This window comes from Pongo abelii, chromosome 1 (assembly GCF_028885655.2).
Source record: "Pongo abelii isolate AG06213 chromosome 1, NHGRI_mPonAbe1-v2.0_pri, whole genome shotgun sequence".
Classification (NCBI taxonomy): Eukaryota; Metazoa; Chordata; class Mammalia; order Primates; family Hominidae; genus Pongo; species Pongo abelii.
The window spans coordinates 84,965,130-84,990,947 of record NC_071985.2 but is presented as its reverse complement, the minus strand read 5'-3'; the positions used below and the strand labels follow the sequence as shown (position 1 = coordinate 84,990,947).

The window sequence follows — 25,818 nt, the reverse complement described above, 5'->3', positions numbered from 1 at the left end:
GAACTGTTTGACCAGCTTGTCAGGTGCATTGCCAGAAATGAACTAGCTCCAAGTTTCCAATGTTGTGCCATTCCATGAGATTCATGTTCTGGGAGAGACTGGTTGGCCAAGCTTTGGGTATATGCTCCCAGTCCTTGGTTACAGCAGACCAGATCACCTTGATTCATGGTCCCACAAGGACTACCTACACACAGTGGAGGAAGGTCAAGTCCTCAAAGGAAATCAGAGTGACGTTATCAGAACAGGGCGAATGGATGCTAGGTGGTCAGAAAGCAGTAAATATCCACTATAGGGCTTAATAAACATGTGTTGATTGAGTGACAGTGGCCCATTCCTTTAATTCTGAAGACATTTTGCACTGTAAGATAGTACAAGTGATTTCTTTAGACCTTATCAGTGAACACCTTGGAGAGCATCAGTTTATCAGATTCTTTCTACCAATGGCAATTAGAACAAGATCTTACAGAAAAGGGAAACAGAATGACTCCCTGATGGAGGGAGAGCACTAGGAGAGAGAAATAAAATCTCAGCTCTGTCATCATGTGCTCAGAGAAATATTTTCTGACCTTCCTGACTAGGTCAAGCCTCCCTCCATTCTACTTTCTTATAGGTCTGTGTCTTCTCCTTTGTGGCTAATACAATGCAAGTTAAATTAGAGTTTTCAATTAATGGCCATTTCTCCTATAAGTTGTAAACTCTGAGGGCAGGGCCAATGTCTTTCTGCTCACTTCTGTGTTTCTGTTACATATTCCAGAGCCCGGCATATTCTAAATGCTTAGTAAATACTTATTGGATGGATGACATGAGTGAATAAATGAATGAATAGGTTCTAAAAGGGCCAGAAAAACTGGTCAGCTGCACAAGTATCTAGAGTAGGTCCTTCCAACCACAAATCAGGGGCAGGCACCATCTTTCCCTTCCCAGGCACATGGAGTGGCAGGAAAGAGGTTAAAAGTAGTGCAGATTAGCCAATGCATCATCCACTAGGGGCTGGGCCATGGTAGACCTTTTCCCAGAACCCTCCCCTGGAGGGTAGAAGGCCCATAAGGTGGTGGCAGCAGTCGTCCACAGCTGCTGGGAGAGGAAATAAGTTATTCGCACTCTGATCTGGGGCATCCCTTCCTTGCTGTGGGCATCTACCCAAGCAGAAACATTGCTTATGTGAATGCTATGCTCCCCACATGGCTAATCTGCATGTGTCTCCTGGGACAACATAATAAGCCCTTCCATTTCTACGGCACTTCAAAGTCTACAGAGCTCTGTCATAATTCTTCTTTTTTTTTTTTTTTTGTACACAAAAACCAACTTGTAAGACAAGCAGGTGTCATTGGCCTCATTTTATAGATGAAAAAATGAAGGCTTAGCATCTTGTTAAGGTTATACATCTAGGGAACTTCAAAGCCAGGTAATCTCCTCATCATCCATGTGTAGAAGGAATATACTTTTAGCATAAAAAATTTCAAGGCCTTCTTTTGAGCCCTAAAGGTAGCTCTCACCTTGTCACTGAACATAATGTTGAAACATGCTAAATAAAGGGATTCAGGGAAACAGTGTGTCAAGTTATGATTCAGTTTTAATTCTTGAGGGTACAGTTTTATTCTTGTTAAATCATATTATTAATAGGTTTCATCCTAGTTTAAATTGATTTAGAGGGAGAAAGAAAAAGAGAGAGTGAAAGAGATAGACAGACAAACTTTGATTTCATTTGCAATTCAGTTAAAATTTATTTTGTCTTTGAGTTTGGAAGTGACAAATTAACTCCATTTTCTTCCCATTTTTGATTCATTTTAGGTCAACTCATTTTCTTCAGAGACAGCGTAGGCACAGGCCCTTTGAGGCGTGAAGGCTCAACCTGTGGATCCAGGCTCTCCACTCCGAGCCTAGCCCTAAGGCCTTCCCCCTCATGCAGGTCATGAAAAGCAGGTGACAATAGGTGGCTGGAGGAATTTCCTGTGACCTGACTCCTCTTTGGGGGGTCAGAGATCTGAATGTGTCATCATAATTGGAATTTTATCTGCACGCTTTAAAACAAAACAGCAACCACTCCCCCACAATTCTGGCTCAGGCTCTGTAAGACACACGCTGAGATCTGAAGAGGTGATGGTGAGAAGTGATGCCTTCTGAGCTCAGGTGAACCAGGATGTGTTCTTCTTTTTCCTCAAATAGGGTCTGAGACTTCCAGCAGCCTTTCATCAATGACCAAACTCCAAGAGCAGGTCTGGCCTGCAGTGCAGCAGCTAACACTCATCTGGCCCTTACCATACTCCCAGTGCGGGGCTAAGTGCTTCACACATATTATCTCAACTGTGCTCACAACTCCCCTGAGGTAGCAACAAGTACCATCCCTGAGGAATCAACTCAGCAGAGTGAAGGAAACTGCCCAAGACCACATAGCTAGTAAGTCCAGGAGCTGGGATTGCAATCTAGACTCATCCACTTCCAGTGGGAAGGGGAAAAGAAGAATGGAGACAACCAATCCCCAGTGAAAGCCTGGAAGCCAGGAGCAGAGCCTTCATTATGCATGGAAGAGAGGTATGCTTCTAACCCAAACCCCTTCCCAGGTCTTTTATGTGAGCAAAAATATAAATTTCTGTTGTGTTTGAGCTGTTATAATATTTGGGGGTTTATTTGTTGCAGCAGGTAGCATTAGTCCAAGTAGTCTGCATAAGCACCTAACCCAGCCTTGTAGGCTTGAGAAGGCCAAGTATGCTGATTCTGAAGACTAGATAGTTGCCAACAAGGCAAATAAGAGGGGTAAAGGGCTTGTGCCTAGGCTCTCCCAGGAAGCTGCAGTTAGGAACTAAGGACAGCCCAGTGGAGGCCAGTCTGAGACAAGGCCTTCTCAGTGGGCTCCTCCTGTCAGCCTGGCCTTATAACACACATCTCTCTCCTTCCAGGCCCTCAGCAACAGGAAGAGCCAGCTTCTAACATATGGTGAGTGAGCCAGAGGTAGGGGTTGCAGGCCTTGAACAATTGCAAGTGGGGGAGAAAACAGACAAAAAACAATATCACCCTGTGAGTATGTCTCCTGGTCTTACCTCCATACTGTTTCCTGACTTCTTTTCTCCATAGTCCTAATTGCCCACCATACATCACATTTAAAATTGTTGAGCAGTTTGGGAGACTCTGTCAGGGAGCCACTGTCTGCTGCCTGGCTCTCCCATCCTGGCTAGGCATCTGCCTTCAGTCCTGCATGAGAAATCCTTCTCCTGCCCCATCACTCTGTTCTGATTTCCAAGCAAATGTTCCCTCATCACATATCGCAAACTGCTATGACCTGAGGGAACTTCATGGTGGTGATGGAAAGTTCCCACTGCCTCCTTCTGTGGGGTTTTTTTGTAAAGACTGGAGTCTTTGTCCATCTTGGCAAGAAGTTGAAGACCCTTTTCTCCTTATGTTTTGCTGTAGTCATCCTTTCCATTCATTCAAACTTTGCCATAAGCTCATCCTCATGGCTTTGTAGACAAAACTCCCATGTCTACCTGGTTCCCCACCCACCATCCCACCCCTGAATAAACAACAGCTCATTTGTAAGAGATTTTAATTTCATCTTGGTATGCCATTAAGGAGTGGAATAAGGATCTCTATTCATTTTCACTCACATAGTATCTGCTACATTCTCCAACTGGTCTTTACCACAGAAACCTGTGGGGCCATACAGCATCTGCATAATTTTCAATCATCAGACTGATTTGGGTTTCTTGGTGGTTTGCATAAATTATAAACAAGAGCACAAAAATCACACAACATAGACTCTACCATAAGGGGACATGTTTCCTCTGGCATTGCCAGAGTGATAGGGACGTGTCTCTGTGTTCAAGTCTCCAATGATGTTCCCAGAAATGAGGCCAAACCTGTCCTGGCCCCTCCTGGATGGGTCCACAGTGACCCTCTGTCTTCCCCACCAACTCATTCTGGGTTCCCAGGAGACTTCCTAGCACAGAACAATCCCATCCTAGCACCGCAACTGGAGACCAGGGTGTGGAACTGTCCCCATGTACAATGGCTGCTGGGTCTTCTGTGCCGAGGATCAGAAGAGTGAGTTGGAAGGAAGAGCCAAGGGTTTCCACCAGAACCTGCTGCCCCTGTGAGCTCCATGAGGTTCTTTAGAAACAGACCCTCTAAAACAAGGGGCCCCAAACTTTTTCTGTAAGGGCCAGACAATACAGATAGCAAATATTTCAGGCTTTCCAGGCCACAGACAGCCTGTTATATATTCTTCTTCTCCTTTTTTTTAATGACCTCAAAAAAAAGTAAAAACCATTCTTCACTGGTAAGCCATAGAAAGCAGGCCTGCAAGCAGGAGTTTGCCCACCCTTGCTCTAGAACACCACCAGGCCCTCCTCTATCCCCTCAGCCTTTGCCTCCTCCCCACTCTGGGACTCTGGGATCCCTCTGAGCTGCTCTGAGTTGGTGTCTCCTCCAGCACAGGCTTTGCAGAGGGACTTCAGCAGGCAGAACTGCCCTCTGGGGTTCAGGAGCCCTCCTGCTCTGCAACCCTATGTACCCTCCTTTGCCAAGTGAGTGGCCTGGTTGTATCTTAAACAACTATCAGATATTAGTCTCAGCCCTGCTCATGTGTCCTGGGAATGAATTAAGCCTTGGTGTTTCCCAGTGAGGTAGGTACATACTATTAGCCTCATCCACACTTGCAGATGCTGAAGCTCAAGAGCTGAACCGACCATCCTAGCACTGCCCAACAACCACTTGTCAGAATTTAAAAGAAAGTCCAGGAGTCTGGGCTTTACATTTTCTCAGAACATGATCAGGGATTATTCTGTCCCACCCCTGCCCAGTGATTCAACCCCAAAGAGAGCAAGAATGCAAAAGAGAACACCATCAGCCACACAGAATTTCTTTCCAGATCTGAAAGACACTCTGAAAACAGAATGAACCCAAGAACTCAAAGCTATGGGGCTAGGTGGAGCAGCCCTTTCTGCCCTGCTGACAAGTCTTGTCAAACTAAAAATAAAGTTTATAAAAGTAAATTATCTCATTTTATAACTTAAGTGCATCAAACATTTCCTTAAATATAGTTCACACTGAAAATAAAGTTACTTTTGCTGTACAGTTGGTGTCTGTTATAATTAGGAATAAACTTTGAGGGTAAAATATGAAAGGTTACACACTCACACACACACATCTATCTATCTGTCCTTCTGTCTATTGGTGTGTAGATGGATAGACATATGCACCTCTTGACAAGAGCTTCCCCGACATGGTGGGAAGTTGTTAGGAGTCCCTAAGTATCTAGTTTGCATGAGAATGTCTATATTAAAAGTCTCTGTCCTTAATGATAAACACGTCTTCATACCTAACGCTAAGACTCTTATTAGAAACATTAAACTATGCAATCCATAATGTATTCAGTCTTTGGAAATGCTGAGCTACACCATATCATTATACAACAGCATCCCCAACAAAACTCCCTCCCCAACCCACCTCTTCCCTGGCCTCCCTGTTCTAAAGCCAGCGACCCCTCACAGAATATGGTTGTTCCATATGGGAGCCTAGTCACAGAACTCTAGGGGAAGACTCAAGAGGTGAAGTAAGAATTCTGCATGGAGTACAGGTGGTCAATGGGGTTTCCCACTCTGGATTGCAGAGGCCCAGCTTCTGAGGTTGCTAGGAAACAGTCACCCAGGTTACTGAGGGAGGTGTCGTCGCTATCCAGGTCATGGAAAAGGGGCTCGGCACCTGAAATGGAGACAAAACACTGGCATGAGAGTCTTGAAGAGGTGACTCATTTCAGTGCTAGGATATTCAGCTGAATTCAACAAGTGTTGCCTGAGCACAGGCTCCAGGTGAAACTTTCTACAGAAAGTCTATATTCTCTTTAGGGGACTCGTGTCCAAAGTGCAACAAGTGAAAACAATCTAAACCAGGATATGACAAAGTGCTAAATTGAGTGCAGCATAAGCAAATGTCACAATGTCTAGACAGGGAGTGTGGGGAGTAGGCAGGACATGTCACCAGAGGCTGGAGAGACAGGGCAGAGCTCCCATAGGACTTGGGCCTGAAAAATGATGCTTGAAGGAGGGATGGTAAAACCAACAAACAAAAAACAAAACAAAAAAAAGCTCTTTGAGTGAAGCTAATGAAAACTCCTGTGATAACATTTGTTCTTTCAAACACCAAGGGTCTACTATCAGCTGTTACCCCAAATTTGTAATGCAAAGAAAAGGAAGGTTAGGTGCCTGCCTTCAACTAATTTACACCTTTGATAGGGAAGCCAGTAGGGCACACAGTGGAACAGCTGAGAAATCACTGCAACCAGGACCTGGAGGCAAAGAATGTTCTGCCTCCGCTTCAGGTAAATAGGAGAGGTGAAAACTGGAGTTTATACAACTTGTCATGGGGCTTTAAATATTCGTTTTATTAAAGGACTCATCACAGGGATACTTCATGTAACACAACCCCTGAGACTCTGAAAAGAATTTGCAAAAAAATATATTTGCCCTGTTTTCCCATAGCTGTGCAGTAAAGAATGGTACAGAAGTGACCCGTGCCTTCTAAGGAAGCCAAGAGGGTGGTATCACTGAACATCCAATGAATGGGGTCGGCCAGTGAAGGGCTTGTCAAGGGCCAAATCTTAATAAATATTTGCTGAATGTGTGATATGGGAAGGTAGGGGTGATTTTAACAACAGATTTTTTTTTTTTAATGAAGGCAAAAAAAAAAAAAGTTGTTTGACAAAATCTGTGATCTGTGGCATGAATCTCTGATACTAATGTTTTGAAGGCTTGCTGCTTAAGATGATTTTTTAACTATCAGTGTAATCTATCAGATTACACAGTACAGACCAATGCATTACATACACCACTAACTTTCTCTGTATAAAATGTAATGCCTTATACTTGGCTGAGGTTGAACTTGAGCCTTCACTTCAAAACTCACCCAGCCCCCTACCTTGGGTCCTCAGGTCCCCGGTTGTTGTCCATTAGCTTAAGCACAAAGCTGGGTAAGTGGGAGAGGCTCAGCTACCAATATACGCAGCATTTAAATCAATGCTTCTTTGGGTGGGGTGGGTATAAGGGAGATACTTTCACTTTACAAGTCAGTTTATGTTTCACTAGTTAAATTAGAGCACCTATTAGTATCCATAGTATGACAGTCCAGTTAGAAAATTTGTCTTCTGTGCTTTTTATATCTTTTCTTACTTTAGGTAAACGTTTGCTTAATTAAGGCCTTCTGTAGCACTGATACTGCTGATATCTGGCATGAAGCGCGAGACTTGCAGAATTCAATGACAACAAACAGGTCTACAAGGAGAGCACAACTTCCCATTTAAAACCAACAAACAAGAAGCTTTGAAAACAAGATAAATGGAAGTGTCACTAATGAATATGCATGAAGGTCTTTCTCCTGTAGTCATTGGTTAGGCGATTCTGGCAGTATTTTGTAGGGCACATTATTCTGCTTTGGAGCTTCGGTGAGCATCTGGGAACTGCCTAGATGTGTTTAGGAGGGAATGAGAAACCCACACAAGTTATGAGAGGGCCCGGGGGGCTTGAGTCCCTCTTACCATAAGGGTGCATGTGGTCTCCAGGCATCTGGGGTGGGGTGAGACCCTGTCGGAAGGGATCTGAGCTGTAGACACTCTGCTCGATGGCCAGGAGCTGCTGTGGGGTGGGCAGAGCCGTGTAGGGGTTCATGATTCCTTCCATCCCAGCACTCCCACCACCGTTTGTCTGAGCTGTGGAACAAAGAAGCAGCCAGGTCATTCTCAATGTGCAGCCTGGCATGTGATTTCCCTGGGTCCTGATTCCCTCATTTATAAAATAAAATGGGATGAGGTGACATCAGTGGTCCCAGTCTTTGTCCTACCAGAGGCCATCAGGAATCACCTTGGAGGATAGGAATAGGGTAGGGGCTGGGATGTTGAACTTTGAGAACATCCTTGAAATATATTATTTCAACAAAAGGTTTTGATGCTAGCCACATGTTTGGCAGTCACTAGAATAGATGTATCTAAAGATCTTTCTACGATAACCCAGTATGAGCCCATCAGTCAAGTGGGAGTTGTGACCAGTTGACCTCACTGGGCTGATGGGAAGATTCCATAGGACTGTGTATGCTTTGGAATTATATCTTGCTATGCTTGTAGATAGAATTTTATAAGAAAAGCAGGATTCACTTCCTGCCTCCACATCTTGCTGAGGTTCTCTGAACCTGGGAAGAACAGAGACCATTTCCCACCAGCCTCTGCTTTCTTAAGTCTACATTTGGAGTGCCTTTAGAATTATTTAAACTAAGTTCCAAGCCATATGAGTTTGTGTTCTCATATGCTTTGATGCATTCTTCTCCCTTTGAACTGCACAGGGGTCCTGTGAAGTAGGACTAGCAGGCATTAGGGCCCTACCCTAGGGATGCACACAGCCTGAGGAACAAGGAAATGTAGGTCCCACATAAAGAGCCTTAGGGGTGGAGCTGTGGGCAGAATTCAGATCTAACCAGCTTCCTGCTCCACCCTTCCCCACACCTATGCCCTGTTTTATTTCTTCTCTCCCTAACATCTACCTTGTTGTTAACATACTGTTTAGTCTAGAAGGTAAGAAACTAAGGGAACTCTTGGCTGCAAGAGTCAAATTCTGGATTAAGCCTAGACCCGGTGTCAAGCACAAGGCAGGGTCCATGTGAGGATAAGAGTCTCTGTTGAGGAGCCTGAGAAATAGGATCACATTCCACAGACTTCAAAGTGTGGCCCACAGACTTCAAAGTGTGGTCCACAGACTAGCAGCAATGGCACCACTAAAAAGCTTGTTAAAAAGGCAGAATCTTGGGGCCCACCCAGACCTTCCTTATGAATTCGAATCTGCACCTTACCAAAATCCCAGGTGACCTACATGCATATTAAAATGTAAGAAGTCCTGTTTTAAGGTACAGACCATTCAAGGAATTCTGGATAGCTGAGTTGGGTGGCGAGGGGCAGAGCCTTTAAGGATGACATTGTTCTAATATAGTAATTCTTCTTTTTTTTTTCTTTTAACTTCTATGAAGTCTCCCACAGTCTGTCCCTCTTCACCCTCCTCCCTAATCCTCATATCACCCTGACTTTTTCAAAAGTACATCTGGGTAAAGATGAGAAGGCCCATGGCCTGTGGAACACAGTTAGAGTTCTAGTCCCAGCCCCCGCCCTTACTGATCTAGGGCCACATTCAATCTTGCAGAACCTTTGTTTGCTCATCTGTGACACGGGGATAATAACAACTTCTCCACTCACCTCCAGGAAGGGGTGTTGTAAAAGTCAAGTCAGCATGTATGAGAACACCAATCTATAAAAGTGTTCAACAAAGGAGAACATTGTTATTTCACTATCATTATTTTTACTACTTTACGTTATTTTGGAAAGAGGCAAGTCACCGAGGTGTCTTCTATTAAATCGATTAGCCTGGAAGGAGAACTAAGCAAGATGAGAAACTGAACGTATCTGTGACTCTGCAAGTAGTCCTGACACATTCTCCCTGACATTGTGGTGGGATCCAGGCCCAGACGCTGTGGATAAGGTCAGTGCCATCCCCAATCAGCAGTTCTAAGCCTGCAGCTCAGGAGCCCTCAACCCTCTCACAAGTTCCTCATGGCTCAGTCTTCCCTTGAAGGCCTTATCTCTCCAGCGGGTGCGGTCTAGGCTTCACTGAGTGCAGATATGTCATCCAAAGAGCTGGGTAGTGGGAGGCCTCTGGTAGGAACAGCCTGGATTCCAGCCAGAACTGCCTGGGAGGAGGCACCAGCTTACCAGAGCTCAGTCTCTGGGTGTTCTGCTGATCTTGCTGCTGCTGCTGCTGTCGCCTGGCCAGCTTCTTCATCTGATAAGGAGAGGACCATAGGATTAGAAGTCAGGTGGCCTGCAGCATGTTCACAAAGTAAGGGGGGGCCTGGAAGCAACACCTTCCCCGGGAGAGGGCTTGTTGGCAAAGCTCTGGCTCTTACTTAATAAAGGAGCAACAGTGGCCAGCCCTGTGTGCGAGAAGCATTGCAGCTGAGAGCTCTACTCTGCAGCAGTATAAAGACAGCTGGCTGGGAAGCAGGGGTGCAGCTTCTCTTAGCAGGAACAGCGATTTTTCCTCAGCAAATAAAACTTGCTGCTTGTGGTGTGACCATTTTACATTAAGTAATAAGTGTGTGACTGTGAAATCTGCAGCCAGCCTAGACATATGGAACAAGAGGTTGTGATTTGGGGTAAGCCAAGAGGCTGTTCCTTTCCCCATCCCTGTCTGCTGGCCCTTAAGATTGAGATGAGCCTACCCAGAGATTCATGCCTCTTCCAAAGCACCCTGCTAACATGCAAGCTTCCCTGAAGGAATATTTTTTTATTTTTTATTTTTGAGACGGAGTCTCGCTCTGTCACCCAGGCTGGAGTGCTGGAGTGCAGTGGCGTGATCTCGGCTCACTGCAAGCTCCGCCTCCCAGGTTCACGCCATTCTCCTGCCTCAGCCTCCCGAGTAGGTGGGACTACAGGCGCCCGCCACTACATCCGGCTATTTTTTTTGTATTTTTACTAGAGACAGGGTTTTACCATGCTAGCCAGGATGGTCTCAAACTCCTGACCTCGTGATCCACCCGCCTTGGCCTTCCAGAGTGCTGGGATTACAAGTGTGAACCACCGCGCCTGGCCCCCTGAAGGAATATTTTAACTCAATATTTCTCAGACTGTGTTCCATAGAGCATTAGGGTTCCATGAGATGTTGACATATACTTTGAGTGTGTGTATGTGTCTGTGTGTAGGAAACACTAGATTTTTGTAAAACTTTTCTTTATTGCAAGATTTTTCAGAGCTTTAAATGTGTCCCTGTGCTTTATGAATCCATAGGCTATAGGGCCTCTGCAACTTATTGCACTATGGAGTCTTTCTTTGGTACACATCAACAGCCCTGTTCTGAGGATGTCAGTTACGGAAATGCTACCTAACCAATCATGATCAAATAATGAGATAACCTGTGATACTGTAAAGCATATATTTGGTCGTCGACCCTGTTTTTTGGCATACCATTCCTAAAATTTTTGGACTCTCCAAAGTGATGCCTATGTGAATGTTAATGACTGACTGACAGCTGTCAGCCCCTAGGTAGCTTCAGGGTGGAGAATGATAATCAGAAAGACCCAGGTATGATTAGATGGTTGGAACATTCAGCCCCACCCCCAAACCTCTGTGGAAAAGGGATGGGCTGAAAGTTAAGTTGACCATCAATGCCCAGTGATTTAATTAATCATGCCTACATTATGAAACCTCCGTAAAACCCCAAAAGGATGGGGATCGAGAGCTTCCAGACAGCTGAATACATGGAGGTTCCTGGAGGCTGGGGTGCACAGGGAGGGCATGGAAGCTTCACACCCTTCCCCCATTTCTCACCATATGCATCACTTCATTCACATCCATTGTAATATCCTTTATAATAAAGCAGTAAATATAAGTAAGTATTTCCCTGAGTTCTGTGAGATGCTCCAGCAAATTAATCAAACCCAAGGAGTGGGGTCACTGGAATCCCAATTTATAGCCAGTTGATCCTAAGCACAGGTAAAACAACCTGGAGCTTGCAATTGGCATTTGAAGAGGAGGGCAGTCTTGTGGGGCTGAACCCTCAACCTGTGAAATCTGACACTATTTCCAGGTAGAGAGTGTCAGAATTAGAGGACACCCAGTTGGTATCCACTGCACAATTGATTGCTTGCTTGGCGTATGAAGAATATCTCCACATATTTTGTCACAGAAGCATTCTGCGCTGATTGTTGTAGTGTAAGAGCAGAGGAAACATAGAGTTTGTTTTTTCCTCATATCATCCACTAAAGATCAGGGCTCTTGAGAAACAGTCCACAGGGCACATGTATTTTTAGAGGTAGGAAGATGAATGAGCACAAGGTCTAAAACTAAAACCATGATGAAGGAATAGAGAGCTTCATTGGATCCAGAGGACAATATGATGACTTGGGCCTATATTAGTGAGGGCAGGGCCCTAGGAGAAGTAAGAAAAGGCACTCATTCTACCGTGTCATAATATTGTCTTGGACCAGTCATATGCATGCTACTTTTAAAATAACTTTGGTATTTGCATTAAATAAATATGAATTAAAGAACATGCTTTTAGCAAAAGACACAGAAAGACATTTATTCATACAGATGGCTGGCCAAATTCACAGTCATGGCCACTAGGAAAATACAAGCAATTTCACTAAAATGAATGCCTTCTCTCTCCCCTTCTGCAGGGCTGCTGTGGCCAAAATAATTATTGATAACAGAATTTTTGAACCAAGAGAACTACTCTATCCAATGAGCTAAGGCAAGAAAACCTGGCAGCAAGTACAATGTCCTACTGTGATTATTTCAGGAAACCAGCAACACGGGGACAGATAAAAGTAAGAAGCAGGTTACCTTCGCTCTCTGGTTTTGGAACCACACCTGGACGACACGGACACTCAGCCCTGTCTCTGCAGCCAGAGTTTCTCTCACCTTGGAAAAATTGAACATGAGAAGTGTAGACACACTGGCATCTCAGGGTAGGAGATAGAACATCTCCTATATCATACATGAGGAAGCCAAAAGACTGTATCTGCTTTAGGAGCTGGATAGTTTTTAATGTTGAGCATAAACACAAACACGAGAACATTGCTTCCCTTCAGGTAGAAAGAAAGTCCTTCACCAGGTAAAGAAACAAAAGAATAATTATTAATTTACATGTGCATTCCCAAGAGGTGTTTCTGGATTTCTCTTGCTCTGGAAATTAGGCCTTCAAGTGGTTTAGACATCAGTCTATTGTTGTGCTTTAGCTATAAGCCATGCATATGCATTGACCTACTTAAGGAGATCTGAGAGTGAAAATCACTTTGGAAAAACAAATGGCTCTCTCTTGGTCTCCTCTCTTGCCTAAATTCATTGACCTTAATTTTTGGTTTTGTCCCTCATATCTCTAAGTAACTTTGGGTGTTTCACGAATATCTATATAATACATGAGGAAGCCGAGTGAGGGCTACCCCGAGTGAGCCCTGCCCAAAGAGAATAAGATGAGAGCCATCTGGAACCCGGCAGAGCCAGGTAGACAACTCTGAGGCCAGCAGGTGTGCCAGGGCTGTGGTGTAGACAGGACAACTGGGATCCAGATAATAAAGAGATGCATTTAAACATCTGCCTACCATACAGGCACACAGTGAGGGTCTGGCAAGGTGTTGAGAAGAGAAGGGGCAAGAAGCACAGATTTCCAGAGGGGGGCCTGAGAGACACTGCCCTCTCTTGATTAGATCCTGGGGAGGAGATGGGATTGAAAGAGCTCCTTGAATAAACGTGTGAGTACAGCAAATGGAAGCCTTGAGAAATTCTTCCCCTTTATCATACCACTTGGGGCAAGGCTTAGAAGTGGAATGATTAGAACAGGTTTTTATAGCACATCCTTCTGCTAAGCCAACTAAAATAGGAGTGTACTCAGGGGCCCACCTCCACCTGCTGAAACCCTATCCATTCCTCAGAGGCCCAGCTCAAAAGCCACCTGTTCCACAAAGCCTTGCCTGATTGCCCAGACCAAAGTGACCTTTCCCTTCCCTTGCTTCCTGGCTTCCCCTCTGTTATGGTCCTCAGAGCCCCCTCTCTGGTGTTACAGTAATATGTACACACATCTCCTTCTTGCTGGTTACCTGGAAGCTGCCCGGGGACAAGCACCCAGCACAAAGCCATACATGGGCTGGGAGTTTAGTATACATGGAAGAAGTAAATAAGTGAGGAAGATTATAATTTGTCCTAGTGCAAGCCCAATTTGGGGGCATTTCACTTTCTACCAATACCTCTCTTGGAGCATAAGGAGCTGCAAGGGCAGAAAAAGTGAGTCTGCAGCTGAATCTTTCCAAAGATCAGAAGTTATGATAGGCTGGACTGTTGCTCAATAAATATCTATCCTTCCCTCCCCTGCTCCGTGGTGGATGTGTGCTTCACCACTGCACCTATGCTGGGCTAAGCCCATGCCTTGCTTTGGCCTGTGGGATGTGATGTGTCTGATATCCAGCAAGAGATTTTCGATGGGCTTCCCACTTTGACTTGGCCTCTTGCGTCCTGCCAACCTCATGAGAACAACATGCCCAGGAGGGGGCTGCTCCTTCAGCCTGGACCCTCGAATGACAGACAGGTGGAGCAGGCTGGAACCTGCACCCAGCTGGGCCACAGCCAATGCACAGCCCAAGAAAAGAAAATACATGTTTGTTGGGAACCATGATGACTTTTTCTTTCTTTTTTTTTTTTTTTTTTTTTAATCACAGACAAAGCTGACTAATACAGAAAAGGATGCAGGAAAATAATGCTAACATGTTTTCAAAATGTATTTCCTTCATGAATTTCAGTAAAGAATACCCTATTTTCTTTCTTTTTATCATGTAAAAGCTAGTACTCAGTATATGACAGGCAGTCAATAAACAATAAGTACTTAATAAATGGGCACTGCTATTTATGGCAGACTGCTAATTGTCCCCAATATCTATTCTTTCTTCCTCCTATGAGTAATTGAATCACTAAGTTTAGCAAGGTTCTTGGTCACCCAGACAGACTCATTTCCCAACTTTCCCTGAAGGAAGTGTGGCCACAGGACTACATTTTGGCCAACACATATGAGGAGAAATGATTTGACCAACCCCTGGATACATCCATAAAAAGCAGGGTGCTTGCCCTCCATTTCCTCTTTCTCTACCTGGTGGCTGGAAACATGGTGACAACTGGAGCAGTCGCTTGGACCCAGGAGATGGATAACAGAGCCACCCACCAGCCTTGCCTTGCTCACCTCTGGACTGTGACGGAAGAGAATAAACTCCTGTCTCATTAAACCACTGTATTTTTTTTACATGAATGTCCATAGCAGTCCTATTCGAAACAGTCCCTAACTAGATAGAACCCCAAACACCCACCAACAGATACATGGACAAGCCAACCATGGCACACCTATACAGTGGAATGCTGAAATAGGAAAGAATGAATCCCCAAACCACCACACCAAGTGGAAAAAGCCAGACTCAAAAAAGAGTGCTGCAAGCCACTGTTTTTATGCTCTTTTCTTTATAGCATCTGGGTCTACACCACAATGGGCACCTATCATTATTACTGTTCCCATTGTGCTCCATGAAATGAAAGGTGTGACAGGGGCCATTTGGAGTTGATGTGCATGCATGAAAGCTTGAGGAGAGTCTATCACACCCTGGCCACAGCTTAGTGATCTCTGGAGTCTCCAACGGGCTTGAGCCACCTGTGCAGGCTCTGTCTGAACAGCCTTCCTCACCACTGTGACCCCCAATGCCCACTGAGATCCCAGAGAGGTCTGAGTGCACACAGAGAAGTGGGGCCCAGCTCCTTTTCCTCCCTGCTCCCTCCTATACCTTCCTGCAGGGCTTGGAGGATACTTCAAATGAGGCCTTGAATGCTCGCCTCTGTTGAGTTGTCAAGATGGTTCTTGGACGTTTGGGGCGCTTATGGTCCTTGCCTTCCTCAGCTGTTCCTTTCCCTGCCCCATGGGCTGACTTGCAGAGACTTTCTTCATCATCACTTTTACCTGAAAGAAGCAAAAGACAATGTTGTGAGTCCCTGAAAGCCAGTTCCTGGAGCTGTATGTTATTCCATAGCAAGGCCTCCAGGTCCACATTTCCAGGATGGCTTTATGTATGAGAGCAATAACCTACGTGGTATTGATTTGAAAGCTTCCAGGAAGAGGCTAAGAAAAATACTTCTAAAACCCAGAGACAGGCAGCAGAAAGTCCACCATTACACCTCAGGCTTTATCATAGCATCATATCCTGGCTCCACATTTACTAGTTGCGTGGCCTTGGGCAATGATATGGTTTGGCTCTGAGTCCCCAGAATTGTAATCTCCATGTGTTGACGGAGGGACATGGTGGGAGGTGATTGGATCATGGAGGCGGTTTCCCCCATGCTGATCTTGTGATAGTGAGTGAGTTTTCACATGATCTGATGGTTTAAAAGTGTGTGGCTTCTTTCACACTCTTTCTCTCCTGCTTTGCCATGTAAGACCTGCTTTCTTCCCCTTCACTTTCTGCCATGACTGAAAGCTCCCTGAGGCTTCCCCAGCCATGCAGAACTGCGAGTCAATTAAACTTTTTTTCCTTATAAATTACCCAGTCTCTGGTATGTCTTTATGGCAGTGTGAAAATGGACTAATACAGGCAAGTTACTTAACTCTCTACAACTAAATGTACTCTTCTGCAAAATAGTGATATATGAGAGAATCTACTTCATTGGGGTTGCTGTGAGGATTAAATGAGTTTATACTAATATGGCACTGAGTGCCCTAAATGCCAATGAACCTTGACTGTTCACGATTAATATTATTTCTTAGACGTCATTTTTCAAGACTAGACCTAGACACTATGTCTGAAACTCTAGTTACTGCCAAGTGGTAGAAAATATTATTGTTAAAAAGACCATAGAGAAAAGCATTAGATTACCTGCCAGTACAGATAACTCAGAATGGACAAGTAACCCTGATAACTAGTCAACATTGCTTTTCTGTAAAGTAAATAACTCTCTACTGTTAAAGTAATTGTCTAACTATTTGAAATACTTCAACTCTATAAGCAGTGAACATGAGGGTTAACTCTGAAAGGAAATAAAATCTCTAGTATATGTCACTTTTTCTTCCAGGCTACCTCTTACATTCCACAGACATCACACTCCTGAGAAGGTGCTTCTATGGTCTGGGACATACCTGTGTAAGAGAGACTTCTTTTTACTTTTGGCATTAAAAGCCATAGGCAGGCCAGGTGTGCTGGCTCATGCCTATAATCCTAGCACTTTGGGAGGCCAGGGCGGGTGGATTTCCTGAGCTCAGGAGTCTGAGATTATCCTGGGCAAAGCTCCATCTCTACTAAAAATACAAAAAATTAGCTGGATGTGGTGGTGGGTGCCTGTAATCCCAGCTACTCGGGAAGCTGATCCAGGAGAATCGCTTGAATACGGCAGGTGGAAGTTGCAGCAGCGAGCTGAGATCACACCACTGTACTCCAGCCTGGGTGACAGAGCAAGACTCTTGTCTCCAAAACAAAATAATAATAATAAAAGCCATAGGCAATTCTATGCCTAAATGATCTAACAAGAACCTCATTTTTCTCTGGGTTCTCACAGAGCTCAACTGCCCTCTTTTCTCTGGTGAACATCTTTGCCTCACTGGCTTTCCCACAGCTGTGCCAGTCCCTTCTGGCCACTTCAAGAAAGCAAAGATGAAAGGACTTACTGTGTGTGAGCTACACATCTTTTTCTTTCCTTCTGTCCTCCTCTGTGAAGGATGCCCATGGGTATATGCTGTTTTAATGTAGACATTCACTGAGTTCTCATTTTTGGCTCTGCCAGAGCCAAAAAAACTTATTTAATCTGAAAGGATAATGGCTTCTTCCTTCCACGAACATTTGAACATACAAGATTGAACATGAAGGGAACACTAAATTGTGAGTTCCTGAGGACATGGTCCTTTCAATATAATTGAAAAGGGACTGATACAGGCAGACCTAGGTTTCCATCCCAGTTCTGACCCCATGCTGTAAGTATGGCCCTGTGCAAGTTATGTCATGTTGCTGAGCCTTGGTTTCCATACCTACATACCAATAACAATAATGCCACACAGTGGGTGTCACAGAAGTAGGGTTGTTGTGTGTAAAGCAACTAACACAGTCCTGGCACTCAGGCGGCTCTTAATAGATGGTATGAAAAGGGTGTCTTTTCCCTCTGCCTCAACCCTCCCAATAGTACAAATAAAACCCCCCACAAGATTAAAGAAGAGAGTTAAAGCAAGAATCCTCATGACAAGGGGTGGCTGGCTACTCTGGCATCTTCAAGCCTGAGGTTGCTGTTTTCCAGGGGGTGATGTGGTAAGCTGATCTCAGACATAACCTTGGTGTGAAGGGATTATAAAATCTTTCTAGAAGGTTTTCAGAGTGGCAAGGAAAAAACAAGCACTTAAGAACTAAGAGCCTCAGGAAAATAAGAAGATCCCACAGGAGGATAAAAGGTAGAAAAAAGAAAGCCATTGACTGCACAGATTTGCCCTTGCTAGACCCTATTGATCCTACTGCTCAGAGGCACCCCAAACTTTGGTGTTTAGTGAGGCCAGCAATTCTCTCTGGTGGTGGACTCCCTGGGGTAAAAACAATGCTCCTCTAGCACTAGTGATGACTTCAGTGACATTTCTGAGGAAATGGAGCTAATGCCCCACCCCAGGGATCATGCAGATCTCCTTCAAGGTAGGCAAGAAAAGAGGCTGAGTCTGCAGGCCAGGCTCAGAAACAGAGCTGGGAAATCCCCAGTATAGAATATATTTTAAAATGCAGTTGTATTATCTCCAGAAACCTCATGCCTCATACCAGTCTGTTCAATAAAACAGTACTTGCATTGATCCTTTTACAGTCATTCCTCACATAGTTTGATGCAAATGTATATTAATAACATAACTAATGAAAATGTAAAGTCTAAAATAATGATAATGGTTCATTTATATTGACACAATCCAGGAAAGCAATGTGACGTCGTATCTACAAGCACAGCCTTTAGCGTTATATAAACTCAGGCTTAAATTCTAGCTCTGCCAGTTACTGTGTTTGATTCTGAACACATTCTCAAGACTTAATTTTCTCATCAGGGAAAGTAACAGTGTTGTTGGAATTAAATGGGATGATATATGTAAAGGGTTTAGCACCATCCAGACATAATTGGTATTTAATAAATCACAATAATAATCATTATTATTTCAACATAAAAGACATATTCTTAGTTCTGACATGTGTTGTCAGTTAATTACAGTCTCAGATCGGGGCGGGGGGGTCTCAGTTAAGGTTTTACACTACAGGTGTTCATTTCTCTCTCTTTGCGATATGACCCTAGCCAACAGGTAGAGCTGGTTTTGAGGACTGTGCCTGTGTGCTTGTGAGAAGGGAGAGCAACAGAGGGAGGCAGAGTTGGAGCTGGTTGCAGAAGGAAAGTGCAATTTTTGAAGTTTGTTCAGAGCCCCAGAGGCAGGATGGCTAAGGGCCTTCTGGGGTCCTCCTACTGCTGTTGCTGTACTCAGCCTTGCCTGGGACACGTGTACATCCCCCAAAGAACTGCTGTGCCATCATGAACCAACAGAGAAGAGAGGGGAGGAGAACACCTCCTAGGTTAGCTGTTGGGGCCTATTTTTGGGGGAGGTGGTGAGCACCACAGGTGGCTGCTCCTTCCTTCTCTCCACATCCCCGCAAGAAAAGAGAAAAATATATTTGTTTTCAAAAGAGGAAAAGAGAAGGGGAAAGGGACAAGGGATTGGTTCCAGGACCCCGCATATACTCAAGTGCATACTCAAACCTGTGCATACACAAGTCCCTCAGCTGGTCCTGCCTAACCTGGCTACAGGAAAAGTGGGTCTCCCACAGTGCATATATGCGGGTTTCACAGCCCTTGAATACTGTCTGCATTTGGTTGGAAAAAAATCCACATATAAGTGGACCTGCACAGTTCAAACCCATGTTGCTCAGGGTTAACGGTAGCAGTAGTAGTGGTAGTTTGTCTCTGGAGTGTTTCTGTTGCTTTTGTGGTGCATTTTCTTTCTTTGAGTCTTCCTTCCTGCTACTCAATATCTCATTCTGTTCATCCCTTTACATCTTCCATTTTGCTTTCTAAGAAGCACTTCATGCTCTAGACCAGGAGTCTACAGACATTTCCTATAAAATGCCAGAGAGTTAACATTTTAGCCTTTGCATGCCTCACAGTCTCTGTTGTAACTACTCAACTCTGCAATTGTAGCACAGAAACAACCACAGACAATATGAATGGGCACAGCTGTGTTCCAATAAAATGTATTTCAAAAACAGGCATCAGGCCAGATTTGGCCTGCATACCATAGTTTGCTGACCCCTGCCCTAGACCTCTCCTGACCTCTTGTTCTCCATCAAAACTTACACATCCTGTGTCCCGTTCTTCCAGCTCTGACTCTGGAGGCAGGAAACACTGCTCGTGGTTAGCATGGTTTGATGTGTTCTCTCCCACAGTCAATAACATATATGCATTTAATAAGAAATGCCACTACCCAACAGTCACCGATGTGGAATTTTGGGCATCCTGGAACATCTGAGCCAGAGAGATTCTGAAGATGGAGGAACAGAGGAACATTTTGGCACCTCTCAAAGTACAGACAGATGCCACAACCCAGCTGCCAACAGGAATCCAGACCCTGGCTAACCATCACCCAGCTTCCATCTACTGTGTTGTAAATATTATGGGTATAGTGGTGCCCTCTGACTCTCCTGGGGAGTTTCCAAGCTGCTGTTGGGGTGCTCACTGAGGCTTTTGTTTTCTCTTTCGGCAGGGGCAGACCTGCCTGACTTGGATATCAGCTTCTCCATGAAAATATGCAGTGCCTAAAATTTACACTGATCAATTTGTTCACGAGAAAGGACATTTCTAAAAGAGCGAGGAGACTGACCCCAGAACCAAGAGGAGTACTGGAGAGCAGAAGATGAAGAAAAACCTTTAAACAGCAGAGCAGTGAAGTGGAGGGAGAGGCGGCCCCTCTCCTTTGCCAGAGACTCCCACTCCCAGATGCAGGCCCGAGCGATCCCTCATAATTTAAGCTGACACCCCTCAGCGGAGATGAAAGGAACACCACTCGCTGCTCTCCAACAACAAATGTCAGCATCCCTGGAGGCCATTTAGACACAAACGCAGCATAAATCTGACTCCTAGTGGGGAAGTCCAGAGATTAAGTCTCCATGCACAGCCTACCAGAGTGAAATGAATTTGCTTGGCACAAAGTTTGAACGTGTTTCTCAGGGCCTTTCTTTCCCCTTTCTTGTAAAAAAAAATCTGGAACGGTTCAGGGCTGTTTTTCCCCCTTGCTGTTCCTCCCGCTCATTTATGACATAAGCAATGGCAGATGAAAGACCCAGCCATGGTTTATGGCTCAGAGACGGAGCTGCACTACCTGTGGGGCCTCGGAGATTCATTTCAGGTTGTTGGAAAAATCCCAACGGCCCATAAACAGGGCAAGAGATATCTGAGCTTGGCCTAGGAGGCGAGGGTGAGGGAGGGGATGAGAGACCTTCATGCTAGGGCAGGGAGAGGCAGGAATGGGCCTCAGATGCTTCCCCAGTGATGAGCCTCATAAATGTCTTTTAGACAGGGGGAGTAGAGGAAGGGTCTGGGATTTGTTGTGAGTGGAGGGAGGAGGGAAAGAAAGAAGGGAGGAATTTATGAAGACAGGATATATAGGAAGCTATTTCAGTCACTGCCCTGCACTATAGGACTAGAATTCCATTCTCCCTGAGAATAGCAGAGGTCAACTCTCAATGCAATGAACTCAAAGCAGCATTTAAAATCCAAGATGCAAAAAGTGCAGTTCTCCAGAAAAGCAAAGTCCATGTAGCTACTGTTTTGAAACTGTCTGACACATAGTTCTTCAAGGAAGTTTCTACTCAGACCAAAAACAGTTTCTGGTAAAAGATTTGACTTGGAGTTCTTTCATTTACTCTTATACTCAGCAAGCATTTATTACGGGCTCATGTGTGGAGCAGTGCACAGGGACAATCCTAGGATCCAGGGATGATGAAGATTCAGCCTCTGCTCTCACAGAGATATGTGATTAGTGGAGGATAAAGACCCAGCACCAAAATAATAACTGTGCAGAGGAGTTAAGAGAGGGGACTAGGGAAGGGTTCACAGTGCAGGTGTCACCTGAGCTGAAAAGGAATGACACAAATGGTGACCAGGAGTTGCCAGGGAGAAAAGGGGAGAGAGGGCACTTTATGCCAAGGGCATAAAATACCTAATGACATGCAAACAAGACATTGACGTGGAATGGCGGCTCCTCAAATATGAATGTTCCTGGCATTCCACTACACATTCAGCACCGTTCCGAGTACCGTGAGGGGATAAAAAAGAACCCCTTGCTCTTAAGGAACATAAAACTGAATTAGAGTGAGTTGGCATGTAAAAGATAATAAAGTATATTAAAGTGTATGTGTTTAAGCTCTTCAGGCATAGTAAAAACTGAAAAAAAAACAAGTGTGAGCATTTAGAAGAGAGGAGTATCAATTAGCCAGAGAAGTAGTTAATGAATGAAGGAGGCTTCCAGGTAAGGAAGGAGAGGATTTAGAAAGCCCAATGGGAGGAAAGAGGTGTTACAAAGGACAGGAAGGAAAGGGAGAAGGTGTGTGCAGAGATAAGTGTGGGCCTTTTGGGGCCTCAGGCAGCCTTTCATGGCATGGAAGGTCTTATTGGAACACTCCACCTAAGCGAGGAATAAACATAGCCTCAAAGAGGTGCAGAAACCTGTCCCAAAAGACACAGGGCATAGGTGGCAGGGTCAGGTTTCATACAAGGCTTGTCTACTTCCAGGACCGGCCCAGAGGCACCCCTGCAGGGAGGAAAGGAACAGGCTGTTTAGCCAGCATATCAGACATAGTGAGCAACTGACAGTCACCTGTACATGCCTTGGGCCAAGTGTGTGGAAAATCAAATGCTTTGTCTCCCATTAATTACTAATAACCACTAAAGATTACCCTTTCTATGGGAAGGTGTGTGGAGTGGTGGAAAGTAACTTTGGCCGTAAAATAGGAGAACTGGATCCTAGTCCTAATTTTGCTACTAAGCTGTGTGCCCTTGGATAAAATTCCTCATGTCTCTGAGATGCAATTTCTTCATCTATGAGATGAATTAAACATTCCTTATGTTTACCTAATACTTGACACGGCATCACTTTATAATTGCATTCGCTGTTTCTACCACAACCCTATGAGGCAGGAAATGCCTTGTTATCAGTTTTTTACAGATGAGCAAACTGAGGCCCAAGAAGAAAGTAATGTGATCTTTTGCCCAAGGACACACAGCTGGGATGCTCTTTCTTCAACCCCTATCTCTCCCTACCTGCTTGATTTGCCTCACGGGTTGTTGTAAAGATCCAAGGATATGTGGTGCTTGCAAAATATCAGGTGCTGTCTAACTGCAGGCAGCATTATTGTTATTAAAGAGTGAGGAAAGAAAGGGAAGGCTTTCTGGAGGGGGTGAAAGGTTGACCCTGAGCTCCTGCTGGAAAAGCCATTCTTTTCAGTACAAAAGGGGCAGAGCTTATTTTAAATCCCCATATCTCCTCAGACCCTCCCGTCTCCCCACCACTCCCCCCAACTATCCTGCCCTGCCACTGCAATCCCCACCAGGGCGAATGCAAGGAAAATCTCCAAGCACAGTGCACTAAGCACTCCAGGAGCAGAGCAGACAGAAACCAAGCTGCACGCCAGAGTCAGGCCATAGGTAAAGTGTCCCAAGAAAGACACCTTTGTTCAAAGATGTCCACTGCAGATGGGGGTTTCTGTGCCAGGCAGGGGGAGGGACCGGGCAGGTCAGAGGCAGGGCACTCCAACTCAGACGTCCAGGCAGGCCCCAAAGGGGAGCTGTGTGTCTCCACTCTGAGTGCTGGCAGCCCGCCACGGCCTGGATGCCTCTCCCTTTGCTTTCCTCAGCTGGCTGGTGCTCATGAAGGGAGACCTTGTGCTTGGGAGGTATTCAGGGAAACAGGACAGTATTGGGACTGATTGGTAGAATTACTGTGGATTTGCATTAGTTTCAGGCCTTTTCACATTTGGATAGATCTTAAGCTAACACCTACCTTAGCTCTGTCTCCACTCTACACACACACACACACACGCACACACACACGTTTTCTCTCTCTCTCCATCATTCCCTCTCTGAATTTTTCCATCTCTTTCTCTCTCCTATCTAACAAAAACATGGCCACATGTAGTCCAAACTGATAAGCACGGGTGTATACTGTATGTACCTACACATAGATTTGTCAGACACTGCAAATACTGGCAACTGAAACATCAGAAGATTCCTCCCCACCAACATCACTGTATTCAAATCAAGCCTGGGTAAATATACTAACTGAAACCATAACTCGTTTTGTTTTGATTTGGCCAGCCTCCAAGAAGGAGACTGTAGAGCTCATAACAAGTTGATTCAGATGTTTGGGGCTCAGAGCTCAGCCTAGATAAAAGCTCATTAATCCAGCTTCCCTATGGTTCACTAGGCTTGGAGTATTATATGCATGACATTGTATTAGGTTCAAATGAATAAGGTTTGAGTGTGTTTGTCCTAATTTGGGAAGTAACTTAAGTGGATCGAATACCATCTCTCTTTGGAGTAGTCCAATTTTGCTATATTAATTACTAGTCTTTTGAAGGATAAATTATCTGAGAAAATTAAATTGTTTCTAGGCAAGGGTTGGAAGACAAAGGGTTAATTATCTCTCCAAATTGAAAAAGACCAAGACAACAATCCTGTAGGTGGCTAGGAAGGTGGGGTAAGTTGACTAACACTCAAAATGTTCTCATTGCAAAAGTGAGTCCTCATTGGTCAAATTCACTGTGGTCTTAAACATAGAGAGAAGTTGCCTGAATGACCACAGCTGATCAGACTGCTTGAGCCCTTGGCTGAGACACGGTGGTTCCCGACCAAGCCCTCTGCTGGTTTGGAGAGGAAAGCGGAGGCCCATACCCAGCCGGGTCTATGCCTTCAGACTCCAGTCCGTTCCATAAACCACTAACAGGCTATCTGAAAGAGCAAGGTAAAACAGGGTCAGATACCTAGCCTTTGTTCTTACCTCCACTACTCACCAGCTGTGTGACCTAAGGCAAATTACCTAACCTTGCCTAGGACTGGGAGGAGGTTTGGGAGGAAATGGAGATTCACTGCTAATGAATACAGAGTTTCTTTTGGTGGTGGGGTGGGGGGGTGATAAAAAATGCTCTAAAATTGACTGTGATGGTTGTACAACTCCAAATACACTAAACACTATTATACACTTCAAGAAAAAAAAATGGCCTAACCTCTCTAAGCCCTACTTTTCTCTTTGTAAAATCAGAAGAATAAAGACCTGTCAAGCCACCCTGATAGGATTGTTATGAACACAGTACAGACACAGTAGATAAATGCACTTTGAAAAAAGTTGTAATAAAAGTGTAAGATATTTCAAATATTTTTATTATGACTCTTGGCTGTTCATGAACTTACCACATATCCCCACTGGCTAAGAAACTCAAACTCCTCATATGGAAAATTCCATCATTCAACAACTCCAGCTTCAGTGTGCCTACTATGTGTAACCACTCTTTTAGACCCAGAATAAGGAGGAAAGGACAAGATCAAGAGAGCCTCTGCCTTCCTGCCTCTAGTAGAAGATGGTGAATAAAGAAAAACAGAAAAGAAAACAGAGCAATGGGATAAAGAATGACTGCGGGAGTGAGAAAGGCTTCTTAAATTCAGTTCTGTGCTAACAGGGAGGTCCAAATCTATCTGCTCTTTGCAGCCTCCCTCAGCTCCTGTCCATGGTAATTTCTTCCCTTTCCAAATACCCAGAGCATGTGTTTATCTATCTCAAATACTTTAGTTACTCAAGCATATTCAAACAAGAAGACAATTTTGTATGTTGTCTTACATTATTCTCCAACCATTTTAGTGGAAAACAGTATCATAATATCTAAGTACAAACTTTTTTTAAAAAAACTAGTGTACTATACCCACATAAAGATTCTGTTTTGACCTACTTCTGGAGGCAGTATAACAGAGTGATTAAGAGAGATGCTTTGGACTCAAATATTTTGCTCTGTCATTTACTAGCTAGTGGCCTTGGCCAATGGTATGGTTTAGATCTGTGTCCCCACCCAAATCTCGTCGAATTGTAATCCCCAATGTTGAAGGCAGGGCCTAGTGGGAAGTGACTGGATCATGAGGGCAGTTTCTCATGGTTTAACACCATCCCCCTTGGTGTTGTCATGATGATAGTGAGTCCTCATGAGATCAGATTGCTTAAATGTGTGTGGCACCTC

The 25,818-nt window shown here is 44.6% G+C and overlaps 1 protein-coding gene and 2 long non-coding RNA genes across 9 annotated transcripts in view; 2 read left to right on the top strand and 1 right to left on the bottom strand.

Moving 5' to 3' along the window:
• Nucleotides 1-1,369: 1,369 nt before the first annotated feature.
• Nucleotides 1,370-25,818, bottom strand: part of LMX1A (LIM homeobox transcription factor 1 alpha) — a 156,614-nt gene continuing 132,165 nt past the window's right edge. For 3 of the 4 annotated variants that reach the window (XM_054526222.2, XM_024231029.3, XM_024231024.2), the window contains 5 exons: nt 15,340-15,512; nt 12,368-12,445; nt 9,737-9,806; nt 7,526-7,696; nt 1,370-5,697 (listed from right to left, as the gene is read on the bottom strand). In XM_054526222.2, the coding sequence (XP_054382197.1) occupies nt 5,537-5,697; nt 7,526-7,696; nt 9,737-9,806; nt 12,368-12,445; nt 15,340-15,512 (653 nt within the window). In that variant the 3' untranslated portion in view covers nt 1,370-5,536. The remainder of the gene's footprint in view (nt 5,698-7,525; nt 7,697-9,736; nt 9,807-12,367; nt 12,446-15,339; nt 15,513-25,818) is intronic. The other variant, XM_054526221.2, reaches the window with a different exon arrangement.
• On the top strand, nt 5,643-14,793 carry LOC129049003 (uncharacterized). 2 transcript variants are annotated; one of them, XR_008511707.1, is made up of 4 exons: nt 5,643-5,804; nt 7,166-7,432; nt 9,171-9,506; nt 12,202-14,793. It is a non-coding gene; the product is annotated as an uncharacterized LOC129049003 (long non-coding RNA). The 2 variants fall into 2 exon arrangements; XR_008511708.1 differs by having other exon boundaries at nt 5,648-6,313.
• LOC129049004 (uncharacterized) lies at nt 17,653-20,748 on the top strand. 3 transcript variants are annotated; one of them, XR_008511709.1, is made up of 4 exons: nt 17,654-17,838; nt 18,848-19,119; nt 19,987-20,204; nt 20,304-20,748. It is a non-coding gene; the product is annotated as an uncharacterized LOC129049004 (long non-coding RNA). The 3 variants fall into 3 exon arrangements; XR_008511710.1 differs by lacking the exon at nt 18,848-19,119 and having other exon boundaries at nt 17,653-17,838; XR_008511711.2 differs by lacking the exon at nt 18,848-19,119 and having other exon boundaries at nt 17,657-17,838; nt 20,032-20,204.